This window comes from Apodemus sylvaticus, chromosome 5 (assembly GCF_947179515.1).
Source record: "Apodemus sylvaticus chromosome 5, mApoSyl1.1, whole genome shotgun sequence".
Classification (NCBI taxonomy): Eukaryota; Metazoa; Chordata; class Mammalia; order Rodentia; family Muridae; genus Apodemus; species Apodemus sylvaticus.
The window spans coordinates 158,796,582-158,819,514 of NC_067476.1; the positions used below are offsets into that span (position 1 = coordinate 158,796,582).

Sequence of the window (22,933 nt, forward strand, 5' to 3'; positions counted from 1 at the left end):
CATCCTGGATTGGCCAGAGAATCCACCAAACACTTAGTGAAGTAACACACCTGAGCTAACTCTTCAGGCGCAGACTTTGCCTAGAAGTCTCATGTCTCAGAGTTGAGTTTCCTTCTCGTGACCTTTGGCCATGGGAGTGACACCTCATAGCTGTGGTGTTTTGACAACCAGCAGCCACTGGCACACAAAATGTGCAGCCAGCAACATATGAAGTCCAAGATTCGTCCCGGCTAGCCGTGTCCTTGACCCTCCACCTGACAATGAAGGCAAGAGCCTGTAGTTTTGCATCAGCAACAGGCAGGGTCAAAGTTTAGTCAATCAAATGTTGTGTAAGGACTCACTATGGCTGATAGAGGGGCCTGAGGCCTCCCAATATTCATTAACAACTGCAAGTTCAATCATTATCTCCCTGGAGTTTATTGTGTTAAGTCAGTTTCAAACTGTGCTGACCATGGCTATGATCCAAAGGCCTGCCCCTTACGTCAGAGGCGAGCCTCCGGCTCCAGCTGAGGGGCAGGGCTGCCTGTCCTCCCTTCTCTATAGTATTTAAAGTGAGGAGGGCTGGCCACCAAGCACGGTTGGCTTTCCCTCTGGGAACACACCCTCGGTCAACAGGGGAAATCCGGCAAGGCGCTCTGCGATCTCTGATCCAGACCTTCCAGAAGGAAGAAAGGTAGGCAGGGTCATTTCCTTCACCTCTCCAAAAATACAAGCTCATGTTCTTTACCCTGATAACCAAGGCTCCCTAGCCACGTGTAAGCTGTGCAAAGCCCGTAGAAGGAGTGGGAGGGGCCCATGGATTCTGGTGTTTATGAGCCTCTTTTGCTGTTTCAGGTGGCACCAGAGTCCCTGCCTGTCTCCACACTGTTGCAAATATGCCTCCTCAGCTGCATAATGGTCTGGACCTCTCTGGTAAGGTCATCCAGGGCAGCCTCGACAGCCTGCCCCAGGCAGTGAGGAAGTTCGTGGAAGACAATGCTCAGCTGTGCCAGCCGGAGTATATCCACATCTGCGATGGCTCCGAGGAGGAGTATGGGCGGCTGCTGGCCCACATGCAGGAGGAGGGTGTCATCCGCAAGCTGAAGAAATATGACAACTGGTGAGTCCCCTCAGCCCAAACTCTCTGGCCCACAGGCTTCCCAGATCCACTTTCTTGGGGTTTGGGGAGTGAAGACCTTGCTGTGGCAAACACCAGAGACACTTAAGAGATCAGTCAGAATCCAGACACCCTGTGAGGTGCCGGCCACTAGATTCCAGATAACCATGCAAGGCAGTCCCTTTCCCCAGGGCCAGCTCACAATCTAGCTAATGTCCACCCGGTCAAGTCCCTGTTGTCCTTGTGTCCCGCAAGGCTGGGAAGAGCCAGAGGCGGGTAAGAAAGGTACATCCCCAAGGATGAAGTACCTTGCTGAAGAAGTCCCTGTGATGTTTTCAGTTGGCTGGCTCTCACCGACCCCAGGGATGTGGCCAGGATCGAAAGCAAGACAGTCATCATCACCCGAGAGCAGAGAGACACAGTGCCCATCCCCAAAACCGGTCTCAGCCAGCTGGGCCGCTGGATGTCAGAAGAGGACTTTGAGAAAGCATTCAACGCCAGGTTCCCGGGGTGCATGAAAGGTGGGTGAGACCAGACCCCAGGCCTGGCAGTGTGACGTGTACATAGCTCATGCTCCCAACGGTGGCCTGAGCTGAGAAGGGTGGCCCATATGTAGAGTGCACTGTCTGGTCATGTTTCATGGATGAGGACACACAGGAATGTTAAAATGTCCTCTGCAAGTCCTGGTGGCTCCAGGCCTGTCCTCCCAGACGTGGAAGCTGAGGCAGGAGCATTCAAAGTTTAAGGCTAGCCAGAGCAATATACACTTGGTCCCAAAAGAAAGACTCAAGAGGTGCTGCTTCTTTTGCTCCCGGGGTAGAGTGTTTGCCTGGAATCTCCAAGGCCCTGGATCCAATCCTTAATATAAAACAGATAAAATAGAAGATACATACACAAAATGCTTCTCATTCTTGTGGATGTAAAGCAACTTAATTTAGTCAAACAGGATGGTTATAAAAAGTTTAATGTCGGGAGTTTGTAGTTTCTGGTGGCGTCCTGAACCAGAGGCTAGTGGCCAGTGGGGCACGGTGTGGGAGACGTGGGCATGGTGTGGGAGACGTGGCCGTGGGTATCGTTAGGAAGAGGTGCTGGGGAAGCTCAGGGGGTCTCCGTGGCCTCTCACCTGCCTCCCCCACCCACCTCCACAGGCCGCACCATGTACGTCATTCCATTCAGCATGGGGCCACTGGGCTCGCCGCTGGCCAAGATTGGTATTGAGCTGACAGACTCGCCCTATGTGGTGGCCAGCATGCGGATCATGACCCGGATGGGGATGTCTGTGCTGGAGGCCCTGGGCAATGGGGAGTTTATCAAGTGCCTCCACTCTGTGGGGTGCCCTCTCCCCTTAAAAAGTAAGTATATTCTTTCCAGATCGAAGGTGGAGAGGTTGGGGAAGGGTTCGTTAGCCTGGTGCTCGCCTGGTGTGCATGAGGCCCTGAGTTTGATCCCAGACACCAAATAAACTGGACGTGCTGGGACAGGTCTATCACTCCAGCATGCAGAGTCAGAGGATCAGAAGTTCCAGGTCCTTCTCAGCTCCATAGCCGGTTCGAGGCCAGCCTGGAGACTTGGGCCTCACAAGCTCACTGTGGCTTGCTTGCTTTCAGAGCCTTTGGTCAACAACTGGGCCTGCAACCCCGAGCTGACCCTGATTGCCCACCTCCCGGACCGCAGAGAGATCATCTCCTTTGGAAGCGGCTATGGTGGGAACTCGCTACTCGGGAAGAAATGCTTTGCGCTGCGGATCGCCAGCCGGCTGGCGAAGGAGGAAGGGTGGCTGGCAGAGCACATGCTGGTACGTGGTCAGGGAATCCTGGGCAGAAGTTCCCGGGTGGCATACGTGAGCCGGGTCAAGATTCCCCAACCCCGGGGGACCTAAGGGCAGAGTGGAGCGGTGCCAAGTTGACTCTAAGTACCCAGCGTTGTTTCTTTGAAAGGGGCTCAGACACGCGGGAGCAGCAGGGACCTTGGGGATTTTATTCTTTCGTACCCTGATAGTTTAGCTTGATGCGTGAGGGGCGGATCACGGGGATCTGCCTTTGGGGAGACTCTAGGCACTTTCCCAGACTTTTGCTACAGGCAGGAATACAGATCTTCGTTTCTTAGACAATAGCAGAGATCTCAATCTCCCCCCACCGACCCTCCCTTTATTCCTCATCGTCCTCCTTTTAATTTTCTGCCCCCTCCCACCCTCCATTAGCTTGGAAGAGGAAGATACACACCCTTTGTCCCTCTCTCTCTCTCTTTTACCATATGAGGGATACAGAGTAGTGGTTTTTTTTGTTTTTGTTTTTGTTTTTTTTAAGATTTATTTATTATTGTATGTAAGTACACTGTAGCTGTCTCCAGTCACTCCAGAAGAGGGCGTCAGGTCTCATTATGGATGGCTGTGAGCCACCACGCAGTTGCTGGGATTTGAACTCAGGACCTTCGGAAGAGCAGTCAGTGCTTTTAACCGCTGAGCCGTCTCTCCAGGCCCCTGGGTTTTACTGTGAGTTTTAGACATGCATGTCAGGGATGAGGGATACTAAAGCTGTGACCTGTCCCCGCAGATCCTGGGTATAACGAACCCTGAAGGCAAGAAGAAATACCTGGCGGCAGCCTTCCCTAGCGCCTGTGGGAAGACCAATTTGGCCATGATGAACCCCACTCTCCCCGGGTGGAAAGTTGAATGTGTGGGCGACGACATTGCCTGGATGAAGTTTGATGCTCAAGGTGAGTCTTTCGGTCTGGCTGATGACAGTTGTGGCCCCTGGTGAGTGGCTGGCTTCAAACACAACCACCACAGGCTCTAAACTGCCAGCACCAGGCATAGAGTGCTGTGACTCCAGAGTCAGCGAGGCCTCTGCACTATCGTCCTGCAGGCCTTCTGTGAGGGCCTTCTGGATAGAGAGGCCAGGCCAGGATGCGTGCTCACACAGATCCGTCGTCTGCGTGGCACTGCTGGGGCCTCTGAGACGAGTCTATGGCTAAAGGCACCTGCTGCCAAGCTTGAAGACCTGAGTTTGATTCTCGGAAACCTAAATGGTGGAAAGAGAGAACTGATTTCCTGCAAGTTATCATCTGACCTCCATATGTGTGTCCTGGGACACTCACACCCTCCCCCACAGACACACACACACACACACACAGACACACACACACAGACACACACACACAGACCCACACACAGGCACACACATACAGACACACACAGAGACACACACACACAGACACAGACACACACACAGACACACACAGACACACACATGCACACACATACACACACATACACATACACACAGACACACAGACACATACACACAGACACACAGACACACACAGACACACAGACACACACACACAGACACACACACACACAGAGACACACACAGACCCACACACAGGCACACACATACAGACAGACACAGAGACACACACATACACACACACACAGAGACACACACACAGATACAGACACACACACAGACACACACATGCACACACAGAGACACAGACACACAGAGACACACACACACATACAGGCACACACAGAGACACACACACAGAGACACAGACACACACACACATGCACACACAGACACACAGAGAGACACACAGAGACACAGACACACAGACAGACACACACATAGACTCACAGACAGACACACATACACAGACGCACAGACAGACACACACATAGACTCACAGACAGGCGCACACACAGACACACACAGAGACACACAGAGACACACACAGAGACACAAACACAAATGTTTTTAAAATAAGATAATGTGTTGTGGGAACTATGAAGAAGTGGAAAGCTGCAGTGTCTGAGTTAGCCGTGGTGTGTAGATCGAAACGGATGGATGGCTGTGTAGTTTTGGGACGGGGAAGAGAAAGATGCGCACTGTAGGACGTGAGCTAGCCTGGGAGAGCATAAAGAACTCTGGGATGCTTGGCTAGCACTCACGCCTCCCTCTCTGGCTTGCAATGTTCCAGGTAACTTAAGGGCTATCAACCCAGAAAACGGGTTTTTCGGAGTTGCTCCTGGCACCTCAGTGAAGACAAATCCAAATGCCATTAAGACGGTCCAGAAGAACACCATCTTCACCAACGTGGCTGAGACCAGTGATGGGGGCGTTTACTGGGAAGGCATCGAAGAGCCGCTGGCCCCGGGGGTCACCATCACCTCCTGGAAGAACAAGGAGTGGAGGCCGCAGGACGGTGAGGCCCGGAGAGATCGTGTGCGCTGGCTTCTGGGCGCCACCTCTCTGGGCCATGCTAAGGGCTCTCTCTCTCTCTCTCTGTCTCTCTCTCTCTCTCTTGCAGAGGAACCATGTGCCCATCCCAACTCAAGATTCTGCACCCCTGCCAGCCAGTGCCCCATTATTGACCCTGCCTGGGAGTCTCCAGAAGGAGTGCCCATCGAGGGCATCATCTTTGGGGGCCGCAGACCGGCGGGTGAGGCATCCTCTATTCAGGCTGGGAACCTGGGGTGTGGTGATACAAAGAAATCCAGGAAATATTTTTCCAAGCTGGTTCCAGAGATCTTCCCCCATCTCTGTCCAGACTCACCGGGCAGGTTTAAATGTAGGGCCATCCTTCTGATCACCAATGGCCTCTCTGGGCCTGTGATCTGAGGTAGCTCAGGCTAGCGTTCTGCTTCATTGAGTGGCCTCTCTGTCGTGACTGCCCTTAGCGGTTTCCTGTTTATTGTCTCTGTAGGTGAAAGGTTAACAACAGAAAACTCGGCTCACACCTGTAATCCTAGCACTTGGGTCGATGAGGCAGGGGGATTGCTGCGAGTTCAGGGTTGGCCTGGGCTACAGAGTAAGGTCCAGGTTCTCTTGGGCTACAGTGAAACTTTCTCATCAAAACAAAAGACAGAAAGAAAGAAAGAAAGAAAGAAAGAAAGAAAGAAAGAAAGAAAGAAAGGAAGGAAGGAAGGAAGGAAGGAAGGAAGGAAGGAAGGAAGGAAGGAAGGAAGGAAGGAAGGAAGGGAGAAGATACAGCTTGGTTGAACAGCGATGTGGTAGTGTTAGAGAGAGTTCAGCTGTCTTTAATGTCTTTAATGATCTTTGTGTCCCCGCTCAAGGTGTCCCCCTTGTGTACGAAGCTCTCAGCTGGCAGCACGGGGTGTTTGTAGGAGCAGCCATGCGATCAGAGGCCACAGCTGCTGCAGAACACAAGGGTGAGTCACAGTCTGCAAGCCAAGCCTTCTTCTTGGGGTCTGTCCTGGAGGGAGAGGGAGGGAGAACCTGGCTTGACTGGGCCAGAGGTGAACGGTGGCCTCTCTGTGACAGGCAAGGTCATCATGCACGACCCCTTTGCCATGCGGCCCTTCTTTGGCTACAACTTCGGCAAATACCTGGCCCACTGGCTGAGCATGGGCCACCGCCCAGGCGCCAAGTTACCCAAGATCTTCCACGTCAACTGGTTCCGAAAGGACAAAGACGGCAAGTTCCTCTGGCCAGGCTTTGGCGAGAACTCCCGCGTGCTGGAGTGGATGTTCAGACGCATTGAAGGGGAAGACAGCGCCAAGCTCACACCCATCGGCTACGTCCCTAAGGAAAACGCCCTGAACTTGAAAGGCCTGGGGGACGTCAACATGGAGGAGTTATTCAGAATCTCCAAGGAGTTCTGGGAGGAGGAGGTGGAGGAGATCGACAGATATCTGGGGGACCAGGTCAACGTCGACCTCCCTTACGAGATTGAGAAGGAGCTCCAAGCCCTGAAACAGAGAATCAGTCAGATGTAATCCCGATGGGGGGGGGGTCTGAGAGTCACCCCTTCTCACTCACAGCGTGCGCTGGGAAGCTAGGAGGAAGCCAGCCTACTCCAGCTTTGAGATAGCGGGCACAATGCTGAGTGGATCAGAAAAGCACCTTTTAGTAGTCAGTTGAGTAGCACAGAGAACAGGCTAGGGGCAAATAAGATTGGGCGGGGAAATCACCACATGTTCTCTGAAGTTTGCATTGGACACCGATGGGGGTTTTGGTTCCATTTCAAGGTCACTCAGGAATCCAGTTCTTCACCTTAGCTGTAGCAGTTAGCTAAAAATGCACAGAAAACATACTTGAGCTGTACATATGTATGTGAGCATGTGAGCGTGTCTGTGTGTGATCATGTGTGTGTGTGTGTGTGTATACCCACCTGTCTGTCCCATTGTCTACAGTGTATTTAAAACCTTTGGGGGAAAATCTTGGGCAAGTTTGTAGTTGTAACTAGAGTCATGTTGCTTTGTTGCTAGTATGTATGTTTAAATTATTTTTATACACTGCCCTTCCTTACCTTTCATTACATAATTGAAATAGGTATCCTGACCACTTCTTGGAAATAAAAAATACAAAATAAACTTTTATAGAAAAAGTAGGTTTCATCGCCTCGTTTTGGTTTTTATTTGAAAGGAGAGCACACTGATTAAACAGTCCTGCTCCTCCTCCGAGAGAGTCTGGGGCATTCACAGCACCGCACCCCCTTGGAAGGAGGGGACTTGCCCGGAGTGAGGGACCGGAAGGAGGGGAGAGAGCGAAGCATCGGCTTCCCATGCTGTAAGTCATTGTTGCCACTAGTTGGCGCTCTTTAGCAACTTTACAGGACAGGTCTCCGCGTTTGCATAGCTGGAGCCAGAGAGTTTAAGGGGAGCCTGGGGCTTAGCCTTCTCAGAAAGTGCAGTGTGGTCAGGCACAGGCCCTTGCTTTACGCCCGTTCAAGAGCAACACTTCCCTCAGTTTCCGTGGGCCTAGAGAGTGTGGAAAAGACAGAAGAACGGCAATTGTATTCTTCGTGCGTACCCAACCCAGTAGCTGCGCCATAGGCTTCCTGGGAAGGGAGATTGCAGGGGTTGGCCCAAGGTCAGCCGCCGCCCTTTCTTGATCTTTTCTGCACCCTGCGTTTATTGGTTGTTCCAGAAGAGTCTAAACAAACCATAAACTTTATATAGTGTATTATAGGGTGCGTCGGCTCTGGAGTGCTCGCTCCCTCGAGTGTGTTGTTCTTTGGGAGAGCTGGATCGGATCCGTCACCCTTCTCCAGCACACCCCAGCTGCTGGCCCATTCCCATGGTCATTAGACATCTCCGGCCACTCCCTTGAGAGTCACCTCCTCAGACCCACAATGCCCCAGGGCTCCAGGAGCATCCACCTGGGTTGGGACTCAGGAGCCTTCTCTTCCCCTTTAAGTGAAGCAGGATCGGATCCAGAGCCACGGAGTTCCCCTGGGCCTCTCAGAGGCACCGAGCCGCTCGCGCCTGCCTGACTCCCTTGCTCCGTGTCCCTGCCAGGATTACTGGACCCCATGAGGAGGGGCCTTGTTCTGTGCAGCCTGTCGGGGCTCACCTGTGGGGAAGAGCTGATCTCCAGTTCCACCGTCCTCTCTCCTAGTTGTCCTCTCTCCTAGCTGACAGGCTCAGACACGTGACAGCAGGGCCCTCCTGTACCTCATCGTTGTATCCCAGGCAGTACTATCTCAGTAAGGCATGGAGATGAATGGCATGGTGGCCCAGCTCAGTGCAGGCCTTGGGGTGTGCGAAAGACTCGCAAGTCAACAAATCGAGACTACCTGTTTTCTCAGTGTGCCCTTAGGTGATTGAATGCATGGAACTCTGAGCCTCAGTTTTCTTGGCTGTAAAATGGGTAGCTTTGCATTCTCTTGAAGATGTCTGAAGGAGTGTGGCACAGAAAGTGAGTCTAAGAGGACGGTAATTTCCTTTGCTTTGCTCTAGACCCTCGGTGTGGCTGAGTGGCGCTGTCCTTCCCGTCCCTGACTCTGATGAGCATCTGTGGCTCTAGGTGGCACTTGGTGTCTAATGTGGCCTCCATCTCCACCCTCCTTCCTCATAGATGTCAGGGAAGGGTGAGGGAAGAGAGAAGGAACACAGTCAGAACCATGAACACTCTTTCTTTCTTTCTTTCTTTCTTTCTTTCTTTCTTTCTTTCTTTCTTTCTTTCTTTCTTTCTTTCTTCCTTCCTTCCTTCCTTCCTTCCTTCCTTCCTTTCTTTCCTTCTTCCTTTCTTTTCCTTCCTTCCTTTTTTTTTCTCATAAAATTCTATTTGTCGGGCAGGGGTGGTGCACGCCTTTAATCCCAGCAGAGGCAGGTGGATTTCTGAGTTCAAGGCCAGCCTGGTCTACAGAGTGAGTTCCAGGATAGCCAGGGCTACACAGAGAAACCTTGTCTTAAAAAAAAACAAAAACAAAAACAAAAAATTTAAAAAAAATTTAAAAATTGTATTTATTTCAATACCTGTGGAGATTTATGCAGCTACCAATAAACGTCACCCTGAGGTTCTTCCCCTTCCCTTCAGCATTAGATCAGTTTACCTCCACCTTCCCCAAGCCAGGTACAGAAGGGTCTGAGCTTGAGTCCCCCAAATCTGCTTTCTGGGGTGCACCTTGAGCTTGAGCTGTTGTTTGTAGCTCTTGAGTAGTCCTAGCATGCAGGAAGCCAGGGTAGGGGTGGGGGTGTCAACCCACAGTACCACAAAAAGAAAAGGGAAAGAGAGAAAGAGAAGGAGGGAGGGAAGAAGGGAAGAAGGAAGGAAGGAAGGAAGGAAAGGGGTAAAAAGTAAAAATTATTTCCCAAGAAAAATAATTCACATCTTTTCTAAGAAGAGTATTCATGCCCTGAAGGCCTAGTTGCTGATGACCATGGCTGAGGCCTAGGAGCCATCAGGACAAGCCCCACCGCCCTAAGAAGTAATGAAAGAAAACGTATTTCTTCCAGGCTAGGCTACTGGGTCATGTTAGAAGGGAAGAAGAGGTGATCTACCTAGGCAGTGCCTGCCCCAGGCTTTCCTCACAGCTGAGGGGCCTGGCCGCCGGCCTCGTGTCTCAGGGCTACCGGTTCTGCTGATAGATGATTTGTGTATAGTTCCTGTCACCCTCACCCCACAGCCTGCCATTCCCCAGAAGCCCCCCAGATGCAAGCCGGTATTTATATCCAGCCTGGAGACCCCTATCCCCACCCCTGATGGAACAGAGTCTGACCCCGTCGACAGATGTAAAGTTACTTCCACGGGGACAAATGGCGGCTTGAGGCAGAGCGCCTGTTGGCTGGGGTAAGATGGAACCCTGGCCTTCTCTCTTGCCCAGAACTTTTGCCTGAAGTTTTCCTGGCTAGCTCTTAGAGGAAGCTCAGCAGAGTGGGAGGGTCCCCGGGAGAGGCTCAGAACACAGGCTGAGCCCACTTCAGGAGTCCTGTATCCATGACAGAGGGCAGCTGGGCGCGATTAGTGCGGGGTTAATTATCGCAGAACTGTGTCCTTGAGTCACGTTCTCTCAGCCATCTGGGTCTCCTCAGCATGGGCGCAAAAGCTTAGAGGTCTCTGAAATGCGCAGAGTGGGGACTTGGGGGCTGCCACGGAGGAGCAGCAGATGTCATTGAGTTCACATCCACCTCAGGAGTGGGGCCAAGGCACGCTCACACGGCTGACACTTCTCCCTGAGTGTCCTTCCCACGCACCCCAGGTCCTGTGGCCCAGCTAAGCTGTGAGCCCCTTGGTAATGGGATATGCAAATGCACCAGTGTTTGCCAGCCTGAGCGGCAGACCTGCTCTCCAGGCGAAGCAATTTACAGCAAAATACGCTGTAAATATTTGTTCAGCTCAGGAAAATGACTTTAATTGCATAATTAAACTTGTAGGCTCTACTTCCAGCTGAAAGGGTGGAGAGAGGCGGGCAGCCCGCAGCTGGCCCTTGGAGCTGTGGACGTGGGGTCCGGCCACCGGCCTGCACTTCTGTCAGGGCCTTCTTCCTAAGGTGCAAGCCTGGGGAGCAGTGGGAGTGGGTGAAGGAATCCGTGAGAGGAGACAGTGGGTGTGGGAGAGATGGGGGGCAGAGCAGACCCCAAATCAGAGCAGCTCTGGCCAGGGCTCTAAAGACCCTCAGGCAGGCCCTATCGCCAATGCCCAACTATCTCCATCATGGCCTACCATCCTTGGGTGCCAAAGGTCAGTTCTCGTACATGGGAACGTGCCAGCGGAGGCTGCGATGGTGGTACTCTGATGGTGGCATCTCACTGCTTGGGAGGCCGAGACGAGAAGATCACAAGTTCTAGGCCAGCCTGGGCTCGGAGTGAGTTCAAGTAGTGCCTAGACAACTTAGTGGAGATCTTGTCTCAAAAGCAAAGAGTAAAGCAAGGTCTAGGAAGCAGTTCAACAGTATGGTGCCCACCCAGTCTACACCAGGCCCTGTGTTCAATTCCCAGTGATAAAAATCAGTCAAGCAAACCAAACCAAAATGGACAAAAAGAGAAAGGGCGTAATGTCACAACTCCCCACCAGACCCTTGCAAGATCAAATATTCCTTCTCTCTCTTTCTCCTTCTCCTCTTCCTCCTCCTCCTCCTCTTCCTCCTCCTCCTCCATTTTCTCCTCCTTCTTTCTTAGACGTGGTCCGTGTAGTCCAGCCTGGCCTCTAAACTTTCTGTGTAGCAGAGGTTGATCTCGAGCTCTTGATCCTCCTGCCTCTACCCTTCAGCACTGGGATCACAGGCACGGTCCACCTCACCAGCGGACGTGGCACTGAGGAGTCAGGCCGGGCTCAGCGAGTGCTAGCCACAGCCTCAGTCCAACAAGCACGCTCTTTACTGTGCGCAGAAAAGCCAGTGAGCAAAGACACAAGACACATGCGCTGAGTGACTCTGTCTCTGTGAGAACCGGAGCGGGCCAGTCCGGGACACAGAGATGTGGGTTGGCAGTGACCAGGCGTCCAGGGAGCAGGAGGCCAGGGAGTGTTCAGAGGGTACAAAGTTCCTTTGGGAAAGATTCCAAGGCAGATTGTTAGGGACGTTTGTACAGCTTTGTGAATATATTAAAAGCCATTAAATCATGCATTTTAATGGGTGGCTTTTATGGTATCTAAATTATAGCTTCATAAAGTTTGTTTTAAAAAATGAAAAAAAAAACCACCTACAACATAAACAAGCACTCATTTAACGCACATCAGAGACCAGCTGCCTCCCAAAGACGGAGCTAGAGGCTGGCATTCGTACCTGCTAAGAGGTATCTGTGCCTCACAGGGGTTCTTTCTAGAAGGAATGGCGGATTTCAAAGCCATGGGATAGCCAAGAGCTTACCCCAGGTTCCCAGGTTCAAGGCCATTTAATTCCCGGCCTGTGAGCCTCCTAGGAATTCAGCTCATTAATGACTGGATAAGAAACTAACACCAGCTGGTCTTGGCAGTTCACACCTTCAGTCCCAGCACTGGGGAGGCAGAGTCAGGTGTGTATCTCTGTGAGTTGGAGACCAGCCTGGGCTAAAGGGTATGGGCTCCGGGACAGCCAGTGCTACACAGAGAAACAGTGTCTCGGAAAACCAAAATAAATCAATAAACGAATAAATACATAAATAAATAAATACATAATAAATGAGTGGATGAATGAATGAATGAATGAATGAAAAGAAAAAAAGGGTGTGGGGAGAAAGAAAGAAAAGAAACTAAGGCCAAAGAAGTCAGGTCCAGCAAAAAGTCCTTTGGCCAGCAGGTGGCAGAGCTGAGACCACCAGGTCTCAGGTTCTGTTCACAGACAGGACCATGACCCTAGATGGTCCTTCTTAGTGGAGGAGGAAGAGACCCTAGTCCAGAGCCTAGGACCCTCACCAGCCCTGTCAGCAGAAGGAAGTCACAGGATTACCCACCATGCTGCCGTTGGAAAGGGCTGGCGCACAAGGGGAGCTCAGAGTCAGGAGCCTTTCACCTCTTGTCCCAGGCCGCAGCCTGCTTCCGATCCAGGCTGCCGAAGATGGGCAGAAGCATCCAGGCAGCCGTTTCAGGGGGCTTGCAGAATGGTTTAGGCCTGACAATGGGACACTGGGTTACCTTGGGAGGATCCATCAGGGAGGTAGAAAGAAACTTGTCTGGTGTTCCAGAGGCCATTGAGAGGACAACACTGGGACCTTGTCTCCCAAAGACCTTGGCCACCATGCCAGATACCATCCCACAGGGTACGGGGTTAGCTTTCCAGGGTTGTGCAAAGGTAGGCCCGTGCACTCAGTTTTGCTTATTGACAAGTTCCCTGTCCAGGCTGAGGCTCTGGGTCCTGGTGAGTGACCTGGGAGTCTGAGATGCCCAGGACTGACCAGTTTGGCCCAGACCGGTTCGGTCCAGTTGGAGTTTCTTGGGTTAAACCCATCCCCTGTGTCTGGCATGTACCCCTGCCCCATGCCCCATTATTAATAGAACACTCTACTCCCAAGGGTGAACTCAGATCTAGCCACACGGTGGGCAGAGCCAGGGCTGTCTGTCAAGTGTTGGGGAGGGGTGGAGAGGAGGGAGCCTGGGGCTCTGAGACTCACTCACACGGCTCCCCTATGATGTAAAGTGGGGCTGAGCGCCATTAGCTGATAGGAGATGGAATTTACATTTTGAATTAACTGGGATCATCAACATGTTTCTTTCTGACCCCAGGAAATTAAACATCAAGTCACAGGGAGCTGTGGGCAGGAGAGACAGGGGCGCAGCCAAGCATGCCAGATTGGCTTCTCCTTCTTCTTACTGTTTTTTCCCCCAACAGGCTGCAGGGGATGAGAGGACTCTGCTGCAAAGTCAGCCGCAGAGAGAGATGGGAAGACAAGATAGTCATTGTCTTTTTTTCCCCCTCGGGCAGAAGCACAATAAATCTACGGGGCTGAATTAAATTCCGATCTGTCCCATTTCTCCGTCACACCCTCCCTTAATAATGGTTATTTACTGAGCACTTATTGTATGCCAAGCACTTAGCTAAGCACTTTATAGATAAAGCAGGAGTGAGTTTGTCTTCTCGATGCCTCCTCACTCCTGGGGAGGGAGCAGGGTAGGAAGAGGGGAGAGAGAGTTTTATGAAGCTCAGAGTCCTGTGGGAAAGTTTGGCTCATCTTTAGGGTGCAGCTCTCAGGGAATCTGTGGCCCTAAACATCCTGTCCCAGTCCTGCAAAATGAGGCAGGCTGCCCTGTCTCAGGACCTGTGGACAAGCCCTCATCCAGGCACACAGACTCCTTGGCCAGCCTTGGCCAGCATCCCCACAATATTCTGAGCCTGAGGAAAACTTGGAAACAGCAGCTAGTGTTGAGGGAGAGAGTCGAGAAGGGAACTATACCCTCCTCTGGCCTCTCAGTGAGGATCTCCCTTCTTGGAAAGGATCAAGGCCCAATGTATTTCTAACTCTCTGAGAACAGACATGCAGTGTCACTCAGTCTCCCAAGAGCTCCACGGGATGGGGACTCCTTCTTCTGGCTTTCTTGGCTTTGAGGACTAATGGTCTCCCAGGAGCTGGGTCAAAATCCAAGCCATCCCAGTGCCTTCAATACCGACTGGGCCAGTGTCTTAGTCAGGGTTTCTATTCATGTACAAGACATCATGGCCAAGAAGCAAGTGGGGAGGAAAGGATTTGTTCAGCTTACACTTCCACATTGCTGTTCATCACCAAAGGAAGTCAGATCAAGAAGCAGGAGCTGATGCAGAGGCCATGGAGGGATGTTACTTACTGGCTTGCTTCCCCTGGCTTGCTCAGCCTGCTCTCTTATAGAACCTAAGACCACCAGCCCAGGGATGGCACCACCCACAAGGGACCCTCCTCCTTGATCACTAATTGAGAGAATGCCCCACAGCTGGATCTCATGGAGGCATTTCCTCACCTGAAGCTCCTTTCTCTGTGATAACTCTAGCCTGTGTCAAGTTGACACACAAAACCAGCCAGTACAGTCAGATGTGAGTAGACCTTGCAGTTTCCTGAGCATGGTCCCAGCAGAAGAGGCATGTCTCCTGGACCTGCTTGTGTATTGGAGATAGTCATTGCACAGCCATGGAGATGATGAGAGACAGGCATCTCCCAGTGCTGATGGGGGTCTGGGAGGGCGGCACTGGGCACTGGGAAGTGGTGCCTGTGCTTTTCCCAGTCAGACATGCTTCTATGTCATGGCAGGTGGCCAGGATCAATCTATCACCTTCCAATGAATAGTCTGTGAATGTCCTCTGACTGCCTGGCACTTAGAGTCAGCCCAAGTGCTTAAATGAGTTTTGGGGATTGGGTTTCCCAATGAATGGGTCCCATCGGACGATCTCTCCTTCTCTAGGGGTCATTGACAAACTTCTGCAAGTCCCGATGTTTGAAGAGTGGCTATTTGTCCATGTGTGTGTGTGTGTGTGTGTGTGTGTGTGTGTGTGTGTGTAGATAAGACTCACAGGTTCTCATTTATGTTGCACTCCAAACTGTCTGGTCACCTCTGAGTTCCACTCCAGAATATGCAATTTAGCCTGTGCAGCTGAAAATGTGTGTCTCTGGGATATGCCTTGTGAATCCATGCACCCATTTATCCACCCATCCATTCCTTCACTCACCCATCTATCCATATAACCACTAACTTACCATCCATCTGTTCTTCCACCCTTCCATCCATCCACCCACCTATCCACCCATCCATCCACCCATCCACCTACTCAATCATCCAACTATCTATCCATCTATCCATTCAAACATACATACATACATCTACTCATCTACCCATCCATCCACTCACCCATCTATCCACATATCTACTAATTTACTTTACTAATCTACTAATCTATCTTCCATCCACTCACCCAGCCACTCATCCATCCACCCACCCATCCGTCCATCCATCCACCCACCCATCCATCCATCCATCCATCCATCCACCCACCCACCCACCCATCCATCCATCCATCCATCCATCAATCTTCCTTCACACCTACCTATCCATCCACCTATCTACTAATCAATATGCCCATATATTCATCCATCTACTCCTCTCACCTATCCATCAACTCATCTATTCATTCATCAGCCTAACCACCTACCCATTCATCTATCTGCTCATTCTACCATCTACCCATTCACATAGCCTACAGATTCATCACCTGCCTGCCCATATATCCACCATCTCATGCACCCACCTACCCATCAATCAACCTGCCTATTCAGAAAGCCAGTTTTCTTTCCCCCTTTCTTCCTCTTTCCCTCTCTCCTGCCTGCCTGTTGACTAGCTCCTTTCCCTTCTATTCAGTTACCTACGTTGACATTCTCCAACTATCTATGCTTCTAGATGCTCTACATCATCCATGCCTTCACCCTCTTGTCTTCAGCCTCCACTCAGTCAATCTCCCTCCATGGACTAGTTATAACCTCTGTGCCTATCCTCAGCCCGCCTTCCACCGTATCACGAAGACAGCAACTGAACCATCATAACTCCCTCATGTGCCATCAGTATATCTGTCACCACTAAAACAAACAGGCACACAGGGAGCCCAGGAAGAGCTGGGAGCCGTGAGGAGCACTCCCGAGTAGCCCATGGGAGGATGGAGAATTCTAAGATGTTGATGCATGGAATGCAGCATCAGGGGTTGTGGCACAAAGGAGAATACATGAAGGAGAAGCTCAGGGGAGAGGCTACACCGATGGTGGCACATTGGATGGATTGAGGCCTTAAGGACAGGAGAAATGCAGTGTGCCCAACCTTACGTTGGAGAAGTTGATGAGAAGCCACCCATGTAGCTGACCTCGGCTGTATTCTGCTAGGGAGCTAGGTGGTGGGGTGACCAAAGTAGCCCTCTTCCTTGACCGCTCTTCTCAAGCAGGGCACATGAGGCCCGTAGTGCTTGTGCATTCAGGCCCAGACGCTTGCCTTTCCTCGGATTACCTCAAGGCTCATGTCCCCAGCTCTAACCTCCAGGGAACCTGGGCAGTCATAAGTCAGAAGCCAGCTGCTATCAGCATGACTAGTGGCTTAGTGGTCAAGCCAAGTCCCGGTGGTCAATTTGTAATGGCCGTTTTGGAACAAAGAGATGGAGAGAATCAGACACTGCCCAGCACTGGCCCCTGCCAGGGACAGAGTGGGCCTATAATGGCTTCACACATAAGTGCCGGCCTGCTGTTAGGCAGAACTTTCCAGCACCCGACAAGTTCCAAGTTAATTTCCAGGGAGGAAATTAGATGAGAACTGGCTTTGAAAACACAGAGAATCTTGTGTTTAAAAACTTGGTTGCCAAGGAAACGCTTTCTCCAGCACTTGCTTTGCTACAGAGTGATAAATTAGACCCTAACTGAAGGGTAATTAAGGAGATTGGTGGAGCTGTGGAGAGGCCGAGGCCAGGCATCTGCAGGAGGGGGACTGAGTCTTTAGGTGTCCCCTCATCCTGGAAACCAGGCCCCTGACTGCAGGGGCTCCAGTGTCCCTCCAAGGGGAGCAAGCTAGAAAACAGCTGGGTGCCACGGTCAGGGAAAGGCCAGGTAGTGCTAGAGGGAACATAAAATGTCATCCAGTCACCCTGGGAGTTGGTGAACTCCGGGAGTCAGTAATAATCACATCCATCGTGAGAGCTGTGGCCTGAACCCCTGCGGTCTGCCTAATGCTGGCAGCATCCAGCAGGGGCTAAAGCTCCCGTGATCCACCAACCTGGGGGAACAAGACAATTTAGCATGGAGAGCATGGGCCCAGCCAGCCAGCAGTCTCTCTGTTCATCCATCTAACCGGCCATGGCAACATCCATCTACCTACAATCTATCTCCTCACTAAGCCAGCCATCTTCTCACTTCCTGGCTCACCCATCCATCTGTCTAGCTGTCTACATGGCCAAGCACCTGCCAGACACCCTTCCCACACATGTGCAATTGGGATTCATAGGAGAATGGATGAATGGATGGGAAGATGGATGACTAGGCAACAAATGAATGGGCAGTCAGGTGGAGAGACAGATGAATGGGTAGATGGATGGATGGATGGATGGTTGGATGGAGAGACTAATGGGTGGGTAGACTGGTAGATGGATGAATGGGTAGACAGATACACAGGTGCAAGAGTGGATGAATGGATGAATGGATAGACAGATGGACAGGTGCAAGAGTGGAAGAATGGATGGATGGATGGATGAGTGGATGGATAGATGGATGAGTGGATGGATGGATGAATGGATGGATGGATGGATAAGTGGATGGATGGATGGATGAGTGGATGGATGGAGAGACTAATGGAAGGATAGAGTAACTAATAGGCAGATAGGCTGATGAATGGATGCATGGATGGACAAATAGATGGATGCAAAAGTGGATGGACAGACAGAAGGATGGGTAGGTGGACAGGTGGGTAGATATTTGGCTGCCTGGTGGGATGGCTGGATGGATAGATGCATGATCGATGGGTATGGGATGAGTGCCCATGGATACCTCCATTTAACTATCTAGGGACATTCTACAGCCAATGGCTAGCTTTGGTTTCTGAGAGGTCTCTGTTCCCTGTAGATTTTCCAACCACTTTCTCCTTTCAACACAGTTGCCTGGGTGTTTTTTCAGTCCCCTTTCAATGAGGCTGCAAAGTAGTTCTTAGAGCCATCGGGGAGGAAAGTTTGGACTGTCATCCACATCTGTAGTGCAGGAAGGGAGGGCTCTGGGCTTCATGACCCGCTCTACCTCTCTGTACTTCTGCTCCTAAGAGGGACTCACGGGTGATATGGAGAGTCACCATCCCCGCTGCTTCATGCCCAGCCCTAGCACTGTCTGCACAGAACTGGCCTTCCCGTCCATGGGATAAACACAGCTAGCGCCAGCGTGGTCAGCAGGGGGGAAAGTCCAGGTCTGGAACCTCCTGCTGATTCCAGATGCCGAGACTTTGTCCCCTGTGACATTTGGCCTGCTTCTTCTACCCCTTTTCAGGAATGCTCACTGGATTTCACCATCCTTCCTTCCCCTCTATTCAAGGTTTCCTGCTCTCATAACCAACTCCGTGGTGGGGGGTAGGGTCTGCATGCTCAGCCAGCTCAAGGCGCTTCCTCAGAGACCGCCCAGATCAGTGGCTTGTGGATCTTATTTTGCACTGGAGGAAACCGGGCCCACAGTGGTGAGGTTGGGCCATGTGGACGGGCTGCTGGCATGCAGGGTTTGGAGGCTCTCCTAAGTTTGTCTTCTGAACTTTTCTCACAGGCAAAACCTGGGATCAATGCTCAGGACCTTTTGAGGGCCAAACAGAGAAGTGGGCCATGTTGAGTGACTTGAGGGGGGTCTCCCTATTCCCCTCTCTGATCCCAGCTCAGGGTCCAGGGCCCTGAGACATATGTGGGAACCCAGCACTGAGGACACTTAAGACAAGCAACTGCCTAGAAGGCTACAGAAACCCAGTGCCCTGCTGACCACTAGGGGGACCTGTCACTCCCACCCAGCCGCAGCCCCTTCTCTTTCAGGCCTGACCAGTATTGGTGATTAGGCACAGGTTAGTCTATCCTATTCCAGCTGAATGGTAGGTGAAGGGGCTCTGGGACCCCATTTCTTTTGGGGTCCGTGTCCAAGGGGTAGACTCCAGAAATGTTCTGGAGTGGGTTCTCAAGCCCAGAACTAAAGCCAAGGCTACATGTATGTCCTGGGCAATCCCCACAAACCCCCAACCCACGGAAGCTCCCAAGAGCCAGACTTTCACAGATCCCCTTCCCACAGACTCCTGAGGTTTGTTTCACATTATAACTGTCCCTCCAAGCCCCCCACTAATGCTAGCAGCGAGGCTAGCTGCAGCAACCTGTATGCTGGCACACAGCCCTGTGCCCCGCCTCAGACCCTACCTAGATAAGCAGAGGGAACTGTGTTATGCATGACCCCCCTACCCCCCAGAGAGGGAAACTGAGTCTCAGAGTTTGAGCAAGGTGGGCCTCAGGGCTTGTGACTTGTTCTCACTTGAAACAAACAACCAGAGAGTCATCCAAGGTCGCCAGAGCCGCCACTGCAGCAAGACACCACAGTGTTGTGACTTCTGGTCAGGTCCTCTTCAGACACGACTCGTTGCGGGGAGGGCGGGGAGGGCGGCGGGCTGAGGGCTGCGGCGGGAGGGCGGCGGGGCTGAGGGCCTGAGGGGCCTCTTTAATTCATGAGCTGCTGGCAGAGGCCCCGTCTAGGGGAAGATTGATGGCCGGCTGGAGGGAGAGGTGGGTGGACTCATAAAGCTGTCGGCAGCGACCATAAATCAGATGAATATTCAAGATGCGGCTTCGCCTCCAAGCAATTCCCCAGCCCTGCCGAGGCAAGATGGATCACTGCAGGAAGGTGGCGCGGTGGCCTCAGAAGCCCTTGGCTCCCTCCCTCCCTCCCTTCCCAGAGTGAGGTACTCTGGACACCCAGAACTTCTGTTTCTGCTTAGAAACTCAGGGACCCTCAGAGAGGAGGAGCTGATTGCAGACCCCAGACCAAGGCAGATCCCCTGGGAACATACTCCTGACAGCACAATCCATCTCTGTAAGACACAAATACCAACCGCAAAGGACTGAGTAGGGTGAGGGGTAAGGGCAAGCAACAGAGAGCAGCTCCCTCTCAGATTCATGCCTAGAACATCCCATCAGGCCCCCTGAAAGCGCCCCACATCTTCAAGCCAAGCAGTGTTGGGCTTTCATGTTTTGGACAGTGGACTCTCATAGGACTGGGACCTCAGGGCAAGCTCGACCCCACCCCACCCCATCCCCACTCCCACCTCCACCCTCGCAGCCGCCAAGCTACTCAGTTCCCCCCACGTGGCCACACTGCTGAGTGACCCTTCTCCTCATGGCCTCCTGGACTTGTCTCTTTGGACTTGTTTGGGGGGAAACGCTAGTGGTAGCCTGAGCTACTCTTTCTAGAATGTTCTCTTGAGTCAATAAATCTTAATGAGATGCAGGGATGCAGGTTATAAAGAACTTTTGGGCAGATCCTAGGGTCCCAGGCCCTCCTAGCTCCTGCCTGTAGACTCTCGGAGCCAAAGGGGGGGCCTCTCTCTGTTCATGTCTTCACCAAGTGCAGGTGCTGGCCGTTGTGATGGCCTGTAGTCAGGTGCTATCTTGAGGGAGAATGACAAACTCTGCAGAACTCATAAGGCCTCCTGGGCCCCCAAGCTGACCAGAATGAGCTCCACAGGGCTGCAGCTGGGCCTGAGGCTGTGGAGGCTGAGACTCAGACAGACCCTCTCTGAGCCTCCAGTGCCTGTCACTACATAGGGTGCAATCCCTCCTCCCACCAGCAGAGGACTGAGTGACTAGTACTGTCTGCCATTCTGTTGTTATCTTAGGCCCTTATCCTCTCTGTTAGCCCTTTTCTGCTCACTAGCCAGAAGCCATCTTCTGCCTCAGGGCCTTTGCACTGGCTATTCCTGTTGCCTGGACTCCATCTGAACATAGATGCACGCCCCTTGACTTTGGTGGCAGCCAGCCTATGCTGGTCGGGTGCTGGGAGCGTTGCCATGGCGACCCCTTTCCATGGCAACTCTCAAGCATGGACATCATGAAACAGACTCAACAAAGTATGCCATTTCCTCTAGGGCACAGCTGGGGACAGGGAAGAGGCCTGTCTTGGCTGCAGACTGTGGACCCATGCCCCCTTTGGAGTGGACCAGTGTCTGCCCAGTGAGGAAGCTTCTGGTTTGGGCCGAGGTGAGGGGAGATGCAATGTTCACGCCTGGGAATCCTTGCATATCTTTCCCAGCACTGGGCTCCTTGCTTCCAAGTGATAGCACACACTGGGCCTTGCTCAGTAACAAAAGAATCAAATGAGCATCACCATGGCAACCAGCTGTCAATGCAGGGGCTTAGCAACGAAGGACAGGCCCCTTCCCCACACAGCTGCCTTCTCTCCCGCAAGGCAAGGATGCTAATATCCCCATGGTAGCCTCGGGACTGTTGCCAGGGACTCTCGTGGGCCCTGACAGTAGCTCTGATTTCTCTTGCAAACACTGAAGACATAACCCCCCTAAACACCCCCTCTAAAGCTGTTTCCTCCTGATCCCCCTCTCCCCCCAGAGGCAAAAGTTTCTTGTTCTAAACTTCAGAAGAGCCTTAGCAGCCTGAGCACGTCCTGGGCAGACATGTGCGTCATTGAAAACTTGGCGCTTGCTGATTGGCTGGTCTCTGCTGCAGCGATGCGAGTCCTGAACATTCAGGAAAACAACATAATGTATTCCTGTCTGCAGCTCCGAGCAGAAGCTCATTTCGTGTCTTGTGTTTCCATTTCCTGAGGATTAATAAGTGTGGGGTGGGGGGGACGCGGGCTTCGTGCCGAATATTTATTTAGTCAATATACACATCAATTTAGCAAATTAGAGATTGCAAGCCATTTCTGAGCACTGCTGTAAAAATAATAGCTGTGCTTTAACTGGTAATGGATTTGGGGGAGGATGGCCGCTACGTGCTTGGCAGTGAATAAGGACATGGAAGTTTAGTTTGCCGAACTTCACAAAAAGCCTGAGTCACTGCGGGTGTTTGTGAAGTAGAAGATAGCTAGATTCAGGGCCAATGCCAAGGAATGAGCTCGGGGTCTCTGAGGGGACCAGGAGGGTCCTGACACCCAGTGGGCAGGGACAAGGAGGGTCCTGAGACACAGTGGGAGGGGACAAGGAGGGTTCTGAGACACAGTGGGCGGGGACACGGAGGGTCCTGACACCCAGTGGGCGGGGACATGGAGGGTCCTGACACCCAGTGAGCGGGGACAAGGAGGGTCCTGAGACACAGTGGGAGGGGACAAGAAGGGTCCTGACACCCAGTGGAAAGGGACAAGGAGGGTCCTGAGACACAGTGGGCGGGGGCAAGGAGGGTTCTGACACCCAGTGGGAGGAGCAAAGAGAGTCCCGCAGCCCCCAAAGCTGTGTGGGCATGGTTTGGAGATTCTGGCACTACTAAGTGTGGTGGTTTGTTCTCTAAGCACCGAGTGAGCTAGGGACTGTGAGTTGCTTCCTCCCTGGTCCCTGGGAGGATCTGCCCCTCCTGTCCTCTCAAGTGTCCCTTCCTCTGCGCCCCCTCCTGCGACCTGGGCTGGTCACCTTCCTGACCCATGTCACTTCTTCCCTTCTGAGTTCTCCACAGGCCTTGGCCTGTCCCAGACTGTATTCTTGTCTGTAGAAGAAGGACCTACCCAGCCCCTGCCTC

General features: G+C 52.2%; 1 protein-coding gene across 1 annotated transcript; it reads left to right on the forward strand.

The window, feature by feature from the left end:
• Positions 1–589: 589 nt before the first annotated feature.
• Pck1 (phosphoenolpyruvate carboxykinase 1) lies at positions 590–7,408 on the forward strand. Its single transcript, XM_052181590.1, has 10 exons — positions 590–673; positions 835–1,099; positions 1,436–1,617; positions 2,245–2,448; positions 2,704–2,891; positions 3,649–3,811; positions 5,078–5,302; positions 5,408–5,539; positions 6,174–6,269; positions 6,382–7,408. Exons 2-10 carry the CDS (start codon positions 876–878, stop codon positions 6,834–6,836), a joined length of 1,869 nt encoding a protein of 622 aa, XP_052037550.1. The 5' UTR covers positions 590–673; positions 835–875; the 3' UTR covers positions 6,837–7,408.
• The last annotated feature ends 15,525 nt before the right edge of the window (positions 7,409–22,933 follow it).